The sequence below is a fragment of the Ascidiella aspersa genome, chromosome 8 (genome assembly GCF_963924565.1).
Source record: "Ascidiella aspersa chromosome 8, kaAscAspe10.2, whole genome shotgun sequence".
NCBI classification, from domain to species: Eukaryota; Metazoa; Chordata; class Ascidiacea; order Phlebobranchia; family Ascidiidae; genus Ascidiella; species Ascidiella aspersa.
Window position 1 is genome coordinate 611,566 of NC_139454.1, and position 21,286 is coordinate 632,851.

The 21,286-nt window shown below is 36.5% G+C and overlaps 1 protein-coding gene across 1 annotated transcript; it reads right to left on the minus strand.

Annotated features, from left to right (window-relative positions):
• Positions 1-485: 485 nt before the first annotated feature.
• On the minus strand, positions 486-20,385 carry LOC146134758 (uncharacterized). Its single transcript, XM_083395454.1, has 18 exons — positions 20,258-20,385; positions 15,136-15,283; positions 13,667-13,856; positions 11,922-12,113; positions 10,584-10,774; positions 8,983-9,508; positions 8,295-8,485; positions 7,582-7,705; positions 7,233-7,328; positions 6,515-6,667; positions 6,058-6,264; positions 5,153-5,276; positions 4,709-4,767; positions 3,828-4,022; positions 3,470-3,584; positions 2,734-2,941; positions 1,463-1,628; positions 486-815 (listed from the first exon to the last, which is right to left on the minus strand). The coding sequence occupies exons 2-18, from the start codon at positions 15,240-15,242 to the stop codon at positions 705-707; spliced, it is 2,955 nt and encodes a 984-aa protein (XP_083251580.1). The 5' UTR covers positions 15,243-15,283; positions 20,258-20,385; the 3' UTR covers positions 486-704.
• Between the last annotated feature and the right edge of the window lie 901 nt (positions 20,386-21,286).

A 21,286-nucleotide genomic window follows, 5' to 3' on the forward strand; every position in this document is an offset into this window, starting at 1 on the left:
CTGAAAGTATTTTGAGTTGAAACTAACTTTGGTAAATGGTGTTTATTAAGTCCCAGTTACGTAATTTGAAAACAACAGAAAATCATTGTCATTTATGCTTTTTGTTCAAACTATTACGACTATAGTTTTATCCCAAGCAACATTTCGCACAAAAAACACCAAAGTCGGAATTCTAATGGACTCGAGTGATAGCTACTGGCTTGAGTCATTTAAATAATTCCTTACAATCCTACTATTCATTCTGATTGCTTCTGCTTCCAAATCTGTATGTTCGGTGTTCTAGTAGCGACGCGGTGTTGCACTTTAGGGGTTAAACCTCCTTGTTTTCAACTGGGGTTTAGTTAGGGGATTCACCTGGATACATGGGTGTTATGGGAAAATAATTTAAGTGTTCAAACTTCTTTTCTCTGCACTTTTGTCGTCACGCATCAGTAACCTGGCTTAAATTACGCACACTGTACGCGGCACCCTGTAGTAAACACGTATTATCTGTATTTTTATTGTGTACATTCAAATCTCATTGTTAAGCAATTGTTCGGTAATAAGCGATATGATCATTGAAGCCATTGATAAATGATGTATTCAAAGTCCATTGTTAAATTCATTGTCAGCAATTGTTAAAGTGATTGTTGAATTCGAATCCATTGTTAAGGTGATCTTTAAAGCGACGACCAGGCCAAATTTTTTTTGTTTCTCGTAAAAAATCAAAACCCGAAAAATAAGACGGAAAGAAACACCAGCTTGAAAAGTGACGTCATCGGTAGTGATGTCACGATGACGTAGATCAGAAAAAGCAGCACCAGTCGTTGAGAAGTCTGCGAAGAAAAGAAGCTTATTTTTTAAACTTTTTACAGATCAATGGAGTCGTTATTGTACGTTATCGTGTGACGTGATAACAAGGTAATATTACGTCATAAAGAGAATAGTGTCTAACCAGCATAACAATGCTATACAGGAAGTCATAAAAAACAGGTATCGGGCAAGTTCCGTTGCTAACAGTTACCTAGCAGCCTTGGTCAATTCGATTTATTTCAGCTTTTGAAATTAGATAGGAGTCAAATTAGAGCTTTTGAGTTTTTCAAATCAGATTTAAGTAATTCTAAATCAGTTCCAATTGTTTTTTTTTTCTCACAATTAGGATATAAATTGTTCCTGCTAATATTGGTAGTTTTTTGTAGAGCATGTGCTTTCCAGGAAATCGTTCCTATCAAAAAGTTTTAATTTAAATTCTTTCGACTGAGACACTAAGAAAGCCGCTGGACAAAGTATTTTTGGTAAAATCCAAATCAGATTAGAACCAGAATGCATTCCGTTGTAATATAAAACTAGAATAACCTAGTATACTAGACTCTGGACCTTACGCTATTCCTGTAAGTTGATTTAGTTGTTAGTGTCTAAACACAGACAGGCAACCTAGCAAACCAGTTTCATCCTGTAATGCTGCTAAGTACAAGCAACTCACACTCAGGTTGATTTCTATCAAAGGTTTGCTCCAATCTGTTTCCTCCTCAACTTGACCGTCATTCATGACGTCATCATCAGCACGTGATACGTCACGATCCAGCGTCGATGTGACGTCACGCATCATCGAAGTTCCACCCTCTTTAAATCGCTCCACTAGTTCCACCCTGCAATCATGGCGTAATTAGTCAAAAAAACAATAAAACTCATGTTTAAAAAGCTGTGTTCAGCGGAAAAGTGATCGACAAGCAGGAACTGCTGCCAATGGTTTTGGATACCTTAAAGATACGCCCTTCTATATACTCAACAACAAGTGGTATCAAAATAATCACAATGTAGGCCTACCATATGTCCTCTTTTAGCAGGATTTGTCCTCTTTTCTCAAAAAAACTGAATGGTCCTCGGAGGACGCCCAAAAATGTCCAAATGTCCTATTTTTTCGCATTTCGAGTTAGTTGCTTATACTTTCAACAAGACTTTTAAGCAAGACGTTGTATTTATTTCTAAAAAAATAATGTAATTTCCAAGGAAATGTAAAACATCATCAAACTCAAACGTAACAATTCTTCTTTCGTTCTGTCGGGTGCTGAAAATATGGTAGCCCTACCACAAAGTGTATTTTTTGAAATCTTCTAAGTTTTTTAGTTCAGTGATGTTTAAATTTTAGTACCGCAAAAAAACAATATTTTTCAATTATCCTACCCTCCTTAAAACAAACACTCAATTAATGGCCGGACAACACTAAATGACAAAGCAGCCAAATGTAGCATTTTATGCCGTTGTAACAAAAAAATTGTGTCTTATGAAATAACGTCAACTTTTCAAACGAAGTTATTTTTCTTGCGACTGACGTTTCCGTACACTTCAACCCTGATCTATCCATACAAGCGGAGTTTTTTTCTGTATACCGACGTTATAGCTGTAAATCCTAATTGAAGTCTATGGCGACTTAATAGAAGGTTTTCAATATTCAAAGGGGATACACCAAATTATGGTGTTTCAACCGATGCGTCTGCAAATAGATTATTTCAAACCCTTGTGCAACTTTTAAAGCACGTGGAATTATTTTTATTCATTCCCACACAGTGCTTTTTTACGTGCAGCTGACTGGAAGGTCTATTGGACCCATCGCAGCTTCGGCCGTATCGCGCATCAATTTGTTTCTTCTTATACTTTGTGTATTTTAATTTCACCGCGAACGGAAAATAAACATAACTTACTTACTTTAAAAAATTGCGCTTAAAATTGAATCCCAAATCGTCCACCACGAACCTGTAAAGAGCAGTTTCCGGTAATTCCTCCTGCTCCAATTGTTCCTCCTCCACCTCATCTACTTCCTCTTCTTCTTCTTCCTGTCTCCTCTCTGATCCACTGAGTAGGCTCCTTGTAGCAAGAGCAAGGTTGTGGAGTTGATCCACCACTGACCCCACATCTGCATCCCGGGAGCGAGCAAGGAGACGAACAAGTTCCGAAGACATCCCTGGAAACAATCCAAATCTTCTTATTTGTTGTTGCTGTTGTTGTTGTTTGTTTTATTGTTGTGCCGTTTTTATTGTTGCTGTGTTTTTGCTGTTAAAGCTATACTTTATTATTATTATCGTCAATTTTACTGCTGTTTTCGGTGTTGTTGTTTTTCATATTTTTAGCTTCATTGTTATTATTTTGCTGTTGTTGTTGTTGTTTAATACTCGCCTTTTTTATTTTTTGTTTTTATTGTTGTTTCAGTTTTGCTGTTATTCTTCTAGTTTTATTGTTACAGTCGTTTCTTCTTTTGTTCGTTCAATTCCTCAACAGACTAACCGAATCTGTCAATCAATTATGCAAACAAGACAGGCTAGAAAAACAACTAGGCTGTGGTGAGGTTCGAACTCACAACCTCGGCCATACCGGGACCCTTGCTCTTCACTATTCAAAATCACAACTTAACACAATATTTTATGGTTAAGTTTTACACTTGTAGATATTTTTTGTCTTATGATTTTAAACACGCAATATCGCATTACGCCACCTTGTGGTTTGTTAACTTCCGGCGTCTCGAGCATCCTCTGTATGACGTCACTGACCATCATTGTCTCGGCCGTTTGTGTTTCGGCGTCCATCGCGGTCCGGTAGTGCGTCGCCACCTGTGACGTAGAACGTGACGTCAGGTGCTGTTACAGTTTCTCGCTAAAGTTCCATAGACTTGATTTTATATTCCGATTTAGGAACCTGATATTTTACGAACATATAGCCACAATTTTTCTTCAATCTAATACTACCACCACCCAAACCAAACGCTAACTCCAACTCTAACCTAAATCAACAATTAATCACGTATGGGTGCGAGTGTAAAAGAGCAATCCGGTCAAATAGCCACTTCATAAAACCTTTGTCGACAATTTATCCAGGTCACTGCAGTTGATCGCCGAAATAGTCATTTCACTGTCGGACCTATTCACTCCGCTCATCGGATCTTGGTGCAGGCTCCAGGTCACTTGGGAGAGTGACGTCATCTCGTTGGGGGTCCGCACGCCACCTAGTGTCTGAACGCCGGTTGCTACCTGCTCCTTGACGACGGGTCTCTACGCATGCGCAAAAGTTGTTTTTAATAGAAATACGAATACGCAATACAAACACCGGGGAAATGTTTTAACTTTCCTGCCAAAGGAGGCTCTTAATATTTATTTTCGAACTATCTTTGAAATTAAATCTATATGTTTCTATGTTGAAAAACAAGTAAGTTAGAATAAGTTAAAATAACACATCTCTAAAGAAGTATATTATATAAATTAGTTATTTTATTGAAACAAATACGCTATACAGGAACGCGTATTTAAATGAACTTTTATAATGTTTATACAAATTTATTCGTCTCTGAAATATTTCACCAAACATGTTGTAAGATTATGCATTTGAGCCAGTGTAATTCACTTCATAGTAAAATTTTAACAGAGCGCTAAAAACTTCAATAAACTTAGTGTATCTATGCTTAACATGTAATATAAGGTTTCTATTTCGAATAAAATGAAAACTCTAAAATCAGCAGCCAGTCACAAACGGGTGCTGGGTGGGATTTGAACTTGCTACCATGGGAAAACGCGGTAATTATTCATTAGGATTCCAAAAACGTGAGTTCAACATTACTAAGTAAATATATTTTTCATAGTCGGATTTTCTCACTATTTCCTTCCAATGAAAACACTAATTATCGCAAAGCTGTCGTCGTTTACGTTCTAATGTAATTACAAACTTGGTTAGAGTATTTTACCTCGGCCAACAAAGTCTTTTCGCGAGAAATGGCGGCAGCTTTCAGGTTTTCAAGTTGATCTAAAAATGCAATAGGGACGAGTAATGACCAAGTTTAAAGCTTACCAACAAACTTTGCGAAATGTTTTGTAATATCTTGTGTGAAAACTTGGTGTTACCTTGTATGTGAAAAGTAGCCAAATAATCAAGCGTCAAAGTAAGTAGTTTTAGCGTTCAACCGACCAACCATGATTTCATCTCTGGGTTATAAAAAGAATTTTAAGGCTGACATGTTTATTTAATGTTTTGGCTGACTTTAACAAATAAAAGAAAGAGTTGCAACTGAATAACGGTTAGTTACAATCGTAAATATCATATTACATGAACTGTTATTACTATAATCAGTTTATCAATAAAATCGCTGCAGCTTTCTCATTAACAGCGAAGCCTTTTACTTATGGCCTACCTGCGATGTTGACGTTCTGGTCCTCTGCCTCCTGCAGCGCTGTACGTAATGCTTCCACCTCGTCTTCAAGGAATTGTACGTCACTAGTGGTCGCCCTGCGAGAGTTCTCTGCCGCCATATTTTCCTGACAAACAAATCAATTTTATAATAAATTGCAAAGCAAAAAAGGTCGAGTCATTCGGCATCATCTGGATTAAAACGTTTCGATGTACATCAACTGAGAGTGAGACAAGTTCGTATCTTTATCCTGTAAACAACACTTGGTACACTATGAACGGATCTGTAATGTAGCTTGATAATAAAGTGAGCCGCAAAGGTCGAGTAGATCGACGTCATCTTAATAAAGACGATTCAATTACGTCTTCTTTTTATAAGTGATGCTTTGATTTACTTCTCAGTGACATTAATTGAATATGATTCAAGTTCGTATTAAAACGTCTTAATAAAGATGATGTTTCTGTAATGGTGAAAACCCGCGACATTTATCGAACCAGAATTACCAACAAAACTTTAGCTTGTAATAGCAATTGTTTAGACTTGCGTAATATTTAAGAAAATAATCTCGGCCTCAAACTGCGTCATACGTCAAAAACCCTCCCCCCCAAAAAAGTAACAAGTTTGCGACGGCGTTCGCTTGAAATGCGCGACTATAGACGGGAATAGAAAAAGACTATTTTTTTCTTTCACAAAAAAGGCTAATTTTTCTGTAATTTTTCTGTCTGGGAGCACACGAGTTTCTTTTTATTATATCCGTGGATATACAAGTTTGCTTTGTTTCTCAACAAACTAACTAAAAAAAAAATAAATAAATAAAGAAGAGAAAAACAAATCAACTACAAAAATAAAATCAACTTTGTTTTACTTAAATTTATTGACACTTGAAATTAAGAAACAGGAGTTCCCACCATATCCTCCATTTGTTTGACGAGGTTCCCGTTCTCCAGCTCCAGGAGCATCACTCTCCTCCCCAGGACTCCAGCTTGATCCTCCGCCATCCGGATCCTGATCTTAAGATCCTTGGTCCTCCACTCTTCGTTCTCAAGCGATCTAGAGGAGGGAAGAAGCTCCCCGTGGGTCCTCCGGTAGCTCTCGGTAAGGTCCTCCAGGGAGTCCTGAAAATGAAAGATTATGACTTCCAATGGATGCTACAACCTGCAACCTCCAACTATTATATTAAGATTTATTCAAAACGTTCATAAAAATGCTACCTACTTCTGTATGGGCTTTGATATTTTTACCACGTCTAACTACAACCTCCAACCACTATTTTAAGGCTTATTCGAAACATTCAAAATGCTAAATAAGCTTTAAAATTCATATTTTTAACTATAACCTCCAGCCATTATGCTACAAAACCCTTACCCTTTGCTTCTCAACTTCTACAAGTCTTGAGAGGATCGCCTTGCATTCTTCATCGAGGAACTTGATCTGACGCTGAAGCTCCGGAACCGTTTGCCGCCTCACCGGCGCCTCCTGTGGCGGAACCGACGAGGCGTGGAGACTCATCTGGTCGACCTGACCAAGTGGAGTCGTTACTGACAGAATCAGGTCACGTGACCCGTGTGTTTATGATCTGATATTAGTTGATGCATGTTGGTAGATTTAGTATCTCGCTTTATCAAGGAAATGGCAAATATGTGTAATGAATACTCCAAAAACATTAGGATGAACAGAAAACACATTCACAAATGGAGACTTGTGGTGTCACAAAAGGAATTAAAGTTTGTCAAAAAGTTCAAATCGTTTTGATTAATCACATGGAATAAAACTCCGGTTTTTGTATAAAAAAGAGATTTCTTTGAATACGATAATTTAATCAAACTTTTTTTTTACAAAGCCTTGAATTTCATGAGAAACGATTTATAGTTTTATTTAAATAATTTTTAGATTATTTTATAAGATTTGATGCAAAGGCAAATTTGTATATAAATATATCTACCTAGTTTAATGAAAAAGTTCTGTTACTTAAAAATAGTAGATTTAAATTTTGGACTTTTAAGTAGAAATTTTTTTGAAGTTAAATTCAGTCTATATACATCGCGAAATATTGAATAGAATAATGCTCAAACTCCACACGAACCATGTTTCCCAATCCCAGAGCTTCCTTCTCGTAAACTGTTTTCTCAATCTCAGCTGTTGCCAATCTTTGTCGAAGATCGTTGTTTTGGGCTTCGATCTAAATACACAAGAAAATAACAAAAACCCACAAAAACAACAAAACTTAAAATAAATCACACTTTGCTAAGTATAGTTCAACCGTAATTAGATAAGATTTTTAAAGCGCAAAAAATTACTGAAATGTTTATATTTTTCGACTTGGCTTAAATTCAAGGGTGATTTTGCGAAAAAGAAAATGGAAAGTGCTAATTTTTTTTATTTTTTTTAAATGTCCTTTACCCTTTTTATAATCTGCTCCAATGTCAACCAACCTTCTGTAACTTTTCGTCCACGCTCTGTAGTTCCCAGTGAAGCGAGACGGCCACGTGACGACAAAGTTTCGTCTCTTCTTCCAATTCGCCAACCCGTTCCGCATCGCTGGACACCGCCTCGGACCTGGTAATAAGCGTCAGGGGTTAACACCGCCGCTCAAATCTGGCGTAACATCATACAGTTTAACAAAGGTTTTGCATCGAAGTTGGGAATTCAAGTTTAAAATTTATGTTAAAAGACAATGACGCGGCTTGGAATTGACATTGACGTAAGACATTTCAAAAAAACTTGTTTAGAAAAAAAAAACAAAAAAAACTTAAACACTTACACTAATTGCTAAAACCTATATGTACAAAAACTTCTTCAAAACCATTTAACAAACTGATTTCCAAACCTCATGAGTACTTTAGCGTCTATTATAAGTTTAATATTTACTTTAAAGTGCAAATACGTGGTTTGAAATTATATCATTATAACAGGCTTTAAATACAAAAACGAAAATTTTTATTGAAATTTTTGAAAATTACCCCACCTAAACGGACTTAATCTACTAAAAAAAGACCTGTTTACAACACTATTAAAAACTAAATGATAAAGCCTATTTTCCACAAAACCGTGAAAAAACTGCTTTCCAAATCTCATATGCTAAACATTTAGGGGTGAGTAGTCTTTATAGAAAGCTTTAAAAAATAAAAAAACAATATTCGCCTACCTCATGAGTTGATACTCTAGGATGCGGCAAGTTCTCCTGGTGGATTGCAGCTCCCTCCTCAGTTCCTGCATCTTCTCCGCCTCCATCTTCTGATCAGGATCGAAGTCGTCATAAAGCTCGTAAGCCTCGAAAACCACCTGCTCAAGGTCGTTCAGCAAGGTCAGCGTCGCGTTAGACACGTCGAGGCGACCCTAGTGGCAAGAAATAAAGATATTATTTGCCGCTTGGAGGCGATACAGATTCACAGCAAGTCTTGTTTATACAGAATTTATGAATGTGACAGTGCGATTGGTATTTAACTATTATTTATCTGTTTAAATTACCATCATTTAGCGATTCACAAAATAAGCGAACAATTAAAACACAAACTACTGTTTAAAAAACTAAAAAAACTTTAAAGGATTCAAAGCAAATGTGTTTTTCTGCTGTTTTTGGATTCAGTCGCGCACTTTAAGGCGCTTCCAGTGGCATAAAATTAAAAATATTTATAACCGCTTGGCTGTAGTAAAGAGTCAAAAACAAACCAATTAAACACAAGAAATTACAAATTAGAGTAAAAATGCAAATAGTTTGTATTTCTGCTCCTTCTGACTCCAGTAGTGATTCCGTAATTATCGAATCACAGCAATAGTTTATAAAACAGAACCAAAAGTGACATGTATGTCATAAACAGCTGTAAGTATCACACCTTGTGCTGCACAGTGATGTGGTCTCTGATGCGCCGCAAGCGGTTGTGGATATGTTTGCTTCTGTCCGTTAGGTGGCGCCTGAAGTAGGAGTTAGGTGAGAGATCTTCGAATCTTCCATCACATCCCTCGCTCCCATCCAACGATATATCGTCAACGTAATCATCCTCCGACACTGACGTCACGTATGACGTAGTGGTCTGTGACGCATCGGGAGTGACGTCATCGCACCGTAAGCGGAATATCTCGTCGAGGGTGGGAGCTTTGCTGTGATCGGTCTGTGATGAAACGTTCTGGCGAGGCCGGGGTTCGAACCCGGAAAGTTCGGTTTGCGAGGAGCGGTGACTCCTCCCGGAGTGAGAGTGGGAGGAGCTCCTTGCTCTTTGGAGTTTGCTCCGAGGAGTGAATCCGCTCCTGAGGGAAGATGTGGAGTCGGGATGCTCACGGAACGAAACCAACTTCCGGGTTTGTTGCTTCTCATTGTTCGGTTTGTCTTCGTCACAATCGAACTTGAATCTTTCCAGAACTCTGAGACGAACGAAAGATTTTATAAAAAAATTATTTTATTTGAGGTTTGTTGTCAGCGTCTGAAGCCGCCAATATTTATCACATGAAAAACACAACAACGTTTTCAGACTAAACCATTATTTTAGTGAATCAATAGGAAGTTATTTGTTGCTAAGGTAACTGGTTGTATTTTTGTCACACATTTTCTTTTCCTGCTGTATTTCCATATTTATTCTTCTAACTCGTCGGATATGGAAGCAAATTGCATAAAATTAAACAAAAATATGTAAATTATCGACGTTATACTAGGTCTTGCTTGTATTTATTAAAATGTTCTTCAATGTAAACTATTCTGGTTTCAAGTCAACATAAATACGAAGATGAGTTCAAATGTTGAAGCTACACTAAAAGCTAAAAATCAAATTAATTCGGTGTTGCAACAAAAATGCACCAATCACGTTGAAATAGACACCACAATGTAAACTCGACCTGTTTGGCTTAATTGTCCGTTAAATCACAGAAAATACCATAAAAAACACATTTTATTGTTAAAGCTACATAAAAACAGAATTTAATTCGATGAAAAAATTGCACCAATCACGTTTTTCCGATTGTTGTGTATCAGACAAAAAGTCATTTCGCCTAAAATAGAGTTTCCTTACAACATTATTGCACGTATTTGCCAGACAATATCGCGTGACACAAATAAATCGCCCAAGCTATCGAATTGCAAGCAATTAAATCACAATATTCCGTTGTGTTTTGCGATTTCCTTCAACCTTAACTTAATGTGTTTACAACCTGCGTGAGACCAAGCATTGAATACCCGCGGTATTTCGCTCAGCACGGTAAAGCGTGGAAGTAAATGCCATCAGCTGTAAATAGAAACTAAAAAACTCTCGTAAACCAAAAGCACAAAAACCCACCGGGTTTACCAGAAAGGATGCAGACTGCGGTAAGCAGTGAAGGCCAACGTCAGTATAACATATACATTTCGCTTTATACCAACAAAAAATAAATGAATAAAAAAATAAAAAAATAGAAACTGCTCGCAATAAGTACAAAGATAAAAAAACATCTCCTCGCATCCACTCACCTCTTCTCTCCACCAGACTTTTTATCCCGGAACGGCTGTGGGGTTTTTCTCCACCCAGCCCTAGTCACTTGGGGGTGCTGTTGGCCCCGGGGGAAACCCCCTTCGCTCCCGTCCCCGCTCGACAAAGAAGGTTCCAGAACTTGCTTCACCATGATCGGTTGCGGGACTTCCCCGGTAAGAAAGTTACTGTCCTGGAATTTTTTTGAAAATCGTGATTTGCGCGCAGATAAAAGGAAGACTGCTGTCAACTTTTAAGCATGTTTTGTTAAAAGCCGCAGTTTATAAAGGATTACAGTTACGTTTCAATTGTGGATTAAGTTATTTCATTTTAAATGATTGGAAAGTTTATCACATTTTAAGTGATTTGTATTAGTCGGTTCAATTTGGAAAACTCATTTTGTTATTCGTAGTATGCTTCTGTAGAGCAAACCCCAGAAAATAAACGTATACCAATTAAACTGGTAATGTGCATAAAATAGGGAAACAAAATTATATATATTTATTATTTTAAGTCAAATCAAGACATTTTAGGCCAAATTAAAGGGAAAAATTACTTAAAAGTTGTATGGGTTAATGAAAATACCGCCACATCGAAATAACACTTGAGGCCAAACCTTGCTGAGTCATAAGTTCCTACGAAATACGCTTTAGTGGAAAATTTTAAAGTTTTTCACAAGATAAGTAAAAATCGCACAACGAAATAAAAACTCAGCTTTGAAGCGTTAAGATTGATTGGACGTGCTTTTTCTTTAAACGTTCGCGCAAAATGTTCGGTTTTCGAAGAAACGGCAAAACCCCGTTCATGAACCTTGTGAAACTATCACGCTTTTTCTGAAAACTGCCGCAACTTTCAACTTTGGCGCAAGAACTTAATGAGAATACGTTGAAAGGCCTAGATGACGGACATTAATAACAGATAATAATTACTTCATCGGATTTTTATGGAAATTTACTCAATTATTGCGATCGGCTGGCGCGAGAAAACATTTCCCTAACAATCACTGGTGAAAATTATGTATTTTTTAATCCCGCCTGTATTTTTCCACAAAAATAAATTCTCGAATAATTTGTAATTTGTTCAAAATACGCGTGAAACTAAAAACTCGATATAATTAAAAAAAACTTTTGTGTTTTTTTAATGTTTTAATCATTATTCGTTGACTTCACAATTATTTGTTGACAGATCATTGTTTTCCTTGTGACGTCACTATTTTTTAAAACATTGTCCAAAATGAAGTGAACATTATTTTCAAAATGTCACCTTTATCCAATGAGGTCAAATTTTTTTGTTCTTTTTAGTGACGTCACAATCTACGCGTTGACGTCACAGCAGCCTACCTTATAATCACACGTGGTTGTGACCGGGGTGATTTCCCCCCATGTCTTGCCGTGATGACGTTGTTGGTCGTGACGTGTGAGCAGCTGATTGGACGAGAAATGGTCGAGCAGGTGATGTGGGTAGTGACGTCGATGGGAGTGAGGCTGGAGCACGTGAAGGTTAGGGGTCAAGGTCACCTTGGGGACACCTTGCTGGGGGTCAAAAGGTCAAAGGTCATGGGGTACTCCGATAGATTAGAAAAAAACACAAAGTTTGAAAAGTTATGAAACAACCTTATTGAGTTACACCTTAGTAGTTAAAAACGGCATCGTCAGTTCTGCTTAAAATCTAATTCCCATTTAGAAGTTATTTTTTTTAATTTTATTTGATTATTTTTTACTCAGAACAAATGATAATATTTTTGGCCCAATCGCAGTATTCTGTATTTGAATAAATTTGTTATATTTTTTTACCGTGCATTATTTTGGTATCTTACTATTGAGATAAAAAAAAAACTGGCAGTTTTGGAACAGGCATAAATCCTAAAATAAGCAACAATATAATAAAAATATAGTAAATCCCTAAGTGGAAACATAAAGATTAAATAAGGTAACTAAATAAGAATATCAGAATACCAGAGCCCATGCTGGAGTAAGTGGCATTTTGAACGTTTCGAGTATCTCGTTATTAATTTTCAACTAGCGACGTTATTAAGTCTTGAACCAGTAGTTCCACGTACAGGGTTCGAATTCCAGCTTTGGTAACGCGACGAGTTTGTGATTGAACAATGTAAAATGTTGCTTAAAATTAACCAAAAAGCGCGATTATTGTTTTTTTTTTTAAACTTTGTGCTTATCACCCGAACTGGTCAGCATAATAAGAAGCGCGAACTATAAAGTTACTTTACATAATACTTATACGGAATAGCTGCTGTGTATTCTAAACTTAAGTAGCCCAAGGTTTTTTAAGCGTATTCGCTCGTGGATCGTTAAACTTTCATCCTTGCACAAAATTCCCCCGATATAAAAGTTTAAAATCTTTAATTAGATTCGTGGGCTTAAAATATACTTTGTCACCGTTTTGTGATCGAGAAAAATCGGCCATAAACCTTTTTAATCGCCATAAACCCCTAAAGTCGCCATAAAATAAGCCTTAACATGGCCATAAAGTCGCCCTGTTGATTGTCCTGGCATTCCACGATCATTTAAACTTCCAGCGAACTTTCGTGCAGACATTTCAGCCACGATCGTGTCTTTTCAACAACTCAAACTTCCAGGAATCTTCACCAGCTTCGCGTACTGTAAACTCTCTTGTTAGGGGATTCCCGGCGTGATAAATAAGCACTTTGTGAATATACTTATCTTTTTCTTGTTGCAATGGATAATGACTTAAGTTAAAGACTTGACTCGAGGCCACTTAAAACACTGTGGTCAAAAGACTTGACTTTTACAATACTACATACTATCATGCGTAAACGAACTGCATTATCCTTCAACAACGCGGCACTATTTACGACAAGTTGTTGTCAAAATACCAGGTGAGTTTCAAGCAATACCAAGCCAGTTTATGTAGTCAATATTTGCTAAAAGTTGTTATAAAAATAATAAAAAACTTTTTTTTGAAGACATAAATCACAAATTACAATAAAAATTATTTATTTGGTATCGGCTCCGATCCGATATTACCGGGCGCTAGTTATAATAAGGAGAAAGTTTTATTAAATCAAGCAACTTTGACGTAATAACATTACGTCACAAAACTTCACCTTTGCATCGTGGGAAGATTTACTTCCGCGTGTGACGTAGTTAGCAGGGGCGTGGCGTTGTTGGGGAAACCCCCTTCGTTTAGGGGACACGCCCACATTCTTCGATCGCTGATTGGTTCTCCGCCCTCGCTTCGGGCTCTCCGTTGTGACGTCACCGTGTGCTGCTTTGTTCTCGCGCAGAAGCTTTGTTCTGTAACAATGGCGATGACGTGTCGTGACGCGATAATACACGTCATTAATTATTCAACAGAAACACTAGATGTCGTACGAGGGAGTTTGCGTTTTAAGATATTTTTTTAAATTTTAAATTTTAAAAGAAAAAATTAAAAATAAACAAAACTCAACGGAAAAAGTATAAAATTAAAACTTTAAATTAAATTAAAAGCTTCATTCGGACCAAGGTATATCTTATATACGGGCATTGGTTTAAAGTTGTCATAAATTACAATAAATCACGGCAAAGCGATTACTTTTTGCTTTTAAATGGGATTATTTTTTACTTGAACTAAAACTTTGGCTTAATGAAGGTGATTTTAAAAAGCACAATTGACTTTAAACTTTCCTTCACTTGAAATAAGACCTTTATGACGTCACTGAATCGATTATCGCACAAATCGCGGTTTAGCTCGCGACTTGGAATTCCCGAATTCGTGACAAGCAAAGACGACAAATCCTTTCGTGAAAGAATTCAAAGTAGATCAGATCTCTTTCACATAACTCTCGTTTAAACAGGCGAAAAATCCGGCGCAATTCAAGAAAAGTTCGCATTTTAAGATAATTGCATCGCAGTAAAACAAATATTATCGCGACCAATAAGTTTGTGTCCATCTGATGCAACCTGAGGTAGTTGAACTAAATATTGGTCATGAAAGTAAGAAAATTCCTGTTGTTTCGCTCAAATTGTTTTTCTAACAAACTGTATTTCCCCTTAAACTTTAGTAAATAGCAAAACTGTACTTTAAATATAAAACTACCTTAAAGTGTCAAACAATCTAATATTTATTACAGTAAAATAATATAAAACAACAAAGTTTTTATTTTGAATCTAGTTTCCGCGTGTTGTTCCTAATGTAAAAGATATTTATTTCATATTACACCAACATTCTTAGAAAACCCTAATTACATCGCAATATTCGAACATAGGCATCGGATTTTTTTTTTTTTTTTTTTTTTTTTTTTGTTATACGTTTAATTGACTTCTGTGTTTTGTGGCAAAATTGAATAAATAAAAAGTTACTTATAACGTAGCATCCGACAACATGGTTGTTTAATTAATGTAATACTTTTAACACTTTAAAGTTTAAACGAAAAAAAAATGCGACTTATAGGTTAAGAAACACTTTAAAAACAAACGACATTGAATTTTCCTTTTAGTAAAGTGTTTTATGTTTTGGCACAATCCAATGTAATTTGTGTTTAACGCCCAAGAGAAATGTCACTTGTTTTTCCATTTTGTTTACGAAACCCACTTTTTCTGCTCTGCTTCGTTTTCGTATTCATCCGCGGCGTCCATGACGTCACCGAAACTGATGACGCCACCGGCGAACTTTGGGCGGTTCGGTTTAGGTGACGTCATAACGTGGGTCCATCGTGAGGTCAAGGGTCAAGTTGATGTTCCTGCGAAAAAAAAGGTTTGGACATTAAGAATAAAATCAATTTAAAAAAACTTATAAAAAACTAAAATAATTTCAATTAAACAACTTTCGTCTAAACTAATTTATTTTTTTTTTATTTTCTAAAAACTCAATTTTAAACGAAGTCATTTTCTAAAATATTTAGTCAAAATAAAGCAATTTGCCTAAAATCAATTTAAAGTCAAGTTGTTTTTAATCGAGTCATTCTTACAAAATTACAAAAGTTAAGTATTTTTTGGTAATTATTTTAAATTTGCGCTTTAACTTAAATTAATTAATTTCTCCATGCATTTAAATACTGTTTAAAAGTAGGTTTTAAATGCATATTTGGTTTACAAAAGTAAATCTGCATTTAGCAACTCATCAAGGATATCGCTGTGAGTGGAAAAATAAATCTTATTCAAGCCGCCCGTTCGCCTAATCACCGAATATTGATCACGAAACAACACTTTTAGAAGGGTAGCAAGAAGCGCACGCGATGCGTATTAACATATTTAGCTGGCGCTTGAAATCCAGACGACCGTGATTGGATTGTGACCGGTTCGATAGTGCTATGTATTGTTATTTGTATTTATGTTTCTATATATAGGCGAAAATATTAAAATGGTAAAAAGCTCGTTTAGTGTTTGACGGGTTTGCCGCAAAACGAGAAAAAACAAAAAGAAACGTCTCCCTCGGACAAATGTGCTCGGTGCGCAATAATGATAACGACTTGTTTAGTTTTAATGGAGCTTCCGTGGTGAATAATCTTGTGTTAAATCCCAAAAAATTGAATCGGATCCCTTCATTGGCAAAGGAAGAAAATTAAGTCAAACTGAACAAAAGCAAAAAGTCTAAACTAAAAATTTAGATCCTGGCCACAAAAACGGGCCCAAGGCACCAAATCAGTCGAAAGATGGCCGGTTCTTTTTAAATCGGCCAATTTATCCGGCCAAGTGCAAACGTGGTGGCCCACTTGACCTTAACCTTGGCCCCAGCAATTTGTGAAAGGATAAGGTGGTTGTTAGTGGGCGGAACATCCAACTTCACACAACTGCTGAGTGCTGAGCTGCGGTTAACACCTGCTTCTTGTTTACAACTTCACACCACCGAAGATGCCAGGGCGCGTCCGTAATGCCAAAAGGAGGGGGTTTTACACAGGGGCGGATTCAGTGGGTATTTTTGTCTATTTCAACTACATAAATACACAATTAAAAAAAGAATCGCTTTTGCCTATAAGTGCCGTGCGTCTGTTGTCTTTTAGAAAATGTTAGTTTTGGTAAATTATATAAATGCGTTTTTGCGCGAATCGATAACATCTTTGGAGCATAATGGTTGGTTGTTGTTAAACATAGAATGAAGATCAAACCCCTAACAGGAGTAGTAAGCATTTTGTGAACGTTCCTAACAAATCTTAAGATAATGGCTGGATGTTGTAGAATATCTAATACAAAAGTATGCTGCGTGTTAAACGTTTGAATTAAATCTTTATTCAGTAAAATTTTTGTATTGAAAGTAAAACCTCTCCAACCTGAAAAAACGAACTGTGCGGTGTTTTTAAGGTTCTGTAATTCACAAAGTTCATAAAAAAACAGCTTTTAGCCGCTATAATCAACCCCAAATGATTGGGGCTCTAAATATCTTAGTTTTCCCCATTTAACAAAGTGTTACCCCTCTTAAACCCCTTCTGCAAATGCTGTGTCCCGATGTGCAGCCCATCCGACCTCTCGGCCACCTGAACATATTCGGGCGTGCCAAAATCGCCCGGGGCGGAGTAGGTGAAAATGACACGCCGTATGCAGCACTTTCCGCCGAATAACGATCGCGCGTGAAAATTAACCACTCACAAACAAATCACACCAGTTATTACAGTTGTTTGTCGCTAAAAGCACTTGGCCAGTAAATGTGGCCCAACTGTGGAAGGCCGGTTTCCTTTTAAGATTTGTGGAAAAAAAGCAGAGCTAAAATATTAAAAGAAATGTCTGTTCTCTGCAAATGTTCGGGCATGCGCTCATGCCAGCTGAAGTGCGACTAAATGTGATCATTTTAACTGAAGATGATTTTCTAATAAAGACTTCCAACATAATCACGTGTTTCGGGGCTTTCTATTTAAAGAATTGATGTTAGTTAAATTTATCTCGATATTCACGTTGTGCCAACGAAATATTAATATTTTTGCCAGTCATCCGTACAATTTCAATGCAAATACGTGACGTATCTGGATTGAAATGTGCTAAGACCAACATTAGGAGAAAAATTCCCGCGGACAAAATTGCAATCTATCGATGCGCGGTGAATCATTGAGCGTCGTTCGAGCAAGTTTGGATGCATATTACATGCACGAAATCGCATTATACTAATGCATTCCTGGTACGGGACTCGTGGCGTAAATAAGCTGCTTAAATCCTATTGTTAAGTAGCGGGAAAGCTTACACAAAGCATTAAGTTAAAAACAAGTTTTTATCGGTTTTTCTTCGGATTATTTTATGTAAGGCGTGTTTTGTGGATTTCGTTTGGTTGGCAAATCTGCTTTTGTGAAAACCTTTTGGATATTGTGGATTAAATTTAACAAAATACTTTCTACAAAAGTTATAGTTGCAAAAAATATTACAATTTCTTTTGTCTGATAAAAATGCACAACCAATTTTACCTTCATTTGAGTAAAACACTGGAAACGCATTGGGCTTTAATAGACCTTTTTTAACCTAATTTGCACTTCTAAAAAAGATTTTATCATAATCTACTCAAATAACTCACAGCCTATGTTTAGCAACATCGCATATCCAGGGCAATTAACATCATTTTAGTGCTTATTTTGTTTAGTAAAGGAAATGTAAGAGCTTTTTGATGTAAGGTTTTTATTCATTCATTAAGTTATTTCGGTGTACTAATGATACGTAAGTAGTAATCGTTGGTCAAAAAGCAGCTTCAGAAGGGCTAGATCACAGTTATTAACGCACATATGTGTGTTCATATGTTTCATTGAATTCATTCAAGTTATGTAATACAAATGGAAACTCCTAACAAAAATACTATTAATAAGTGCATTTCAACTAAAGACAAAAACAAGTTATTACCGGTGTTTGCCGGATTTCTGTGTAAGATCTCGTGTTCTGTGGGTTTTACAGGTTTATCTCCCACCCGTAGATTGCAATGGATGTTAACATGAGGAATATATGCGACCTATCCCTGCATTGTGTGATAAATGTCAACCTCTCAAGTTTGCGGTCTCGTGGAAAGGGCACGGCTCCTATATTTGCATGACACGTCGCGCCTAATGCATTGTTTATCGCGTTTCATGCATTGTTTATCGCGCTGCTTGCCACATAAAGGGAGGTTGGGAAAACACATTTTATATCGAATCTTTTGGAGCTTTCAGCGCTGTATAAATGCGGTTTTTGGGTGGCTGTGCGTTTGCATGTGCAAGTGATTGTGTGTGTTTGTGTGTTGGTTGTGTGTGTGTGTGTGTGTGTGTGTGTGTGTGTGTGTGTGTGTGTGTGTGTGTGTGTGTCAATCTCCAAAACCACGCCCACATTTAGAGACACGCCCACAGGAAACGTAAAAACCACACAATCGCAACTCCGTGTCGGTGTAATAACTCACAAGGAAATACGTAGAACAAATGACAGAAACATTTCTTGGATAGCAAAAGGCTCTCTTAAATTTCTCGTACAGTCTCAAAAATTAACTACACTTGTAACAACATTATGGTTATAATTGCTTCGATGAAAGAACTCTGGTCTTATCATTAGGGGTTACCAAAACAAAATCTCAAAAAAAAACAATTACACATACTATATTTGAAGTGAATTAAATTATAGTGTAATCGTCACATATTTAATCATGCGTCGCAATACGCTTATAAGAGTTATTTCAAATACTTGGAACAAATTTGCATTTATTTTACACCATTGAAGAACAGCATCAGAAAAGTCAATTTATCACCTACATTGAGTAGGTTTATTTCAAGGTTTGGTTTAGTGATTTGTGTTATATAACTATGAAAATAACAATTCAGCTGTAATAACGTCAAACGAATATTTATGTGAGACCGTTCGAGCAATTTGGGAGATAATTTCGGTCTCGTAAAACACACTGCACGTGTGCTAAGTACAACGCACAACACGTTTCCACAAAGAAGGCAATTTATTTTGCAACATGCGAAGTTCTCGGGAATTAGTCGGTAAAATTGCCAAATACGCCGAAGCTGATTTCAGCTACAAGGCATTACAGGCCCCTGTTGCAATAAACAACTGACCTACTGTACATTTATTACCCCCGCGTGATTACAAGCGAGCCAATAAAATCTATTCCTGTCGTCAGTAGCTGGTTACTGCTGACATGACGAAGCAAGTATGAGAAATTATTGGACACGTGTTCCCAGAGGAACTAACCCAAATCAGTCGATCAATGAACACGAAGATTCTTTATCGATTACCTATTTTCGATTAGCCTCTTTTTTCCTTTTTTTAACTCCTTCTAAGTCTTCCTTATTGTGCAACTTTAACAGCTATAGTTATCTTTACATAAATAGTCTCATCTCAGTTTATTGCCGTAACCAGATCACTGCCCCTCAAAAAAATTATACAAAATTTGAAAAAAACGTGCCACTATCGTTAATAAGCAATAAGGAACATCCGATAATATCGGATCGGGGCCGACACCCGATACTGAGTGGTAGTAACGGTGTCGATTAAGATAGGAATTCCAAACGCAATGATTTCTAGCTTGAAAAGCAAAATTGAAAAAAAAGAGTGGGTTAACACATGTAGGCAACTTAACTTTTATCACCAAAACAAACCAAAAATCTGTGGACGTTTTAATTTAATCTATTGTTGTTTTATTGTAATAATGCCTTCATTTGGTATCCTTCTGCCTCAAAACATCGGGTCCAGTGATTACAACTCTACAGCCAGCACAAACTGTCTAAATCACAGTTGTGCGAACATAATTATTTCACTATTCGTGGAACACTTACTTGCTATTTTTCCCGAATTCCTCTTTGAAAGGCCTCTTCTATTTCCTTAAGTTCCTCGTTGCAAGCTGGTTTCCAAAGTTTAAAGTTTATCAACAGACGGAAAAGGAGCCCAAGTCCTGAACAAATCTAAAAACAAGAAAAAAAAAAAAATAATAATTTAAAAGTCGCGCCAAAGACGTTGTAGCATAATGGTTAGAGGCTGTAGTTAGAATGAAAAATATCTAAGTCAATACTAAGGTAAATAAAATTTTGTAAACGTCTTAAGTAAAGGTAATAATAACTGAAGATTGTAGTAAGACGTTAAAAAATATCAAAGCCCATACAGAAGTAGGAAGTATTTGAACGTTTTAAATATCTCTTTATTCATATAAAAGTCACTATATTAAAAATGAGTAAAGATATATTCGAAACAGTAAAATGCTTTTTTCTGTATGGGCTTTGATATTGATTCTAAGTCAAAAACGGTTATTTTTTATAAATATTTTTCTAATTCTAAACTGCGCGTTATTTCTAGGGTAAAACCTTATAGGTATATAACTGTATTGAACTGCTTTCCAACTCTAATCTTGTGCTTTCCTGTGTAAATGCTGCTGGTTTGTAATGAGCTCATGTCCGCTTGAACAAGGCTAATGCAAATAATCGGATTTCAATTTGTCCCGGCGGTTACTCAATCGAAATGTAGCCTACTTAGGTAGTTTGTGTTTGCATTTCCTAATCTAAAACACGGCTTATTGATTACAGAGCAATGTTGAACACAGCCGAGCTTACAAACAGTAAACCATGGAATCCTATGCCTGTTGGAGGTTGACCAAATTGCTAAACTTTATTACGGTACAAACACTTCATGGAACTTTTTGAAGTTAAATTAACCTGAACATTTCCAGAGATAATGTAGAAAATTTTGAGATACCGTCAAGTTTACATTTAAAAAAACAAAAAAAAACACTGTCTACATCTCTACGTTTAAACCGGAAGCCTTCAATAACATATAACTTCATGAGGGATAGATCCAGTTGTTGTACACGTCTG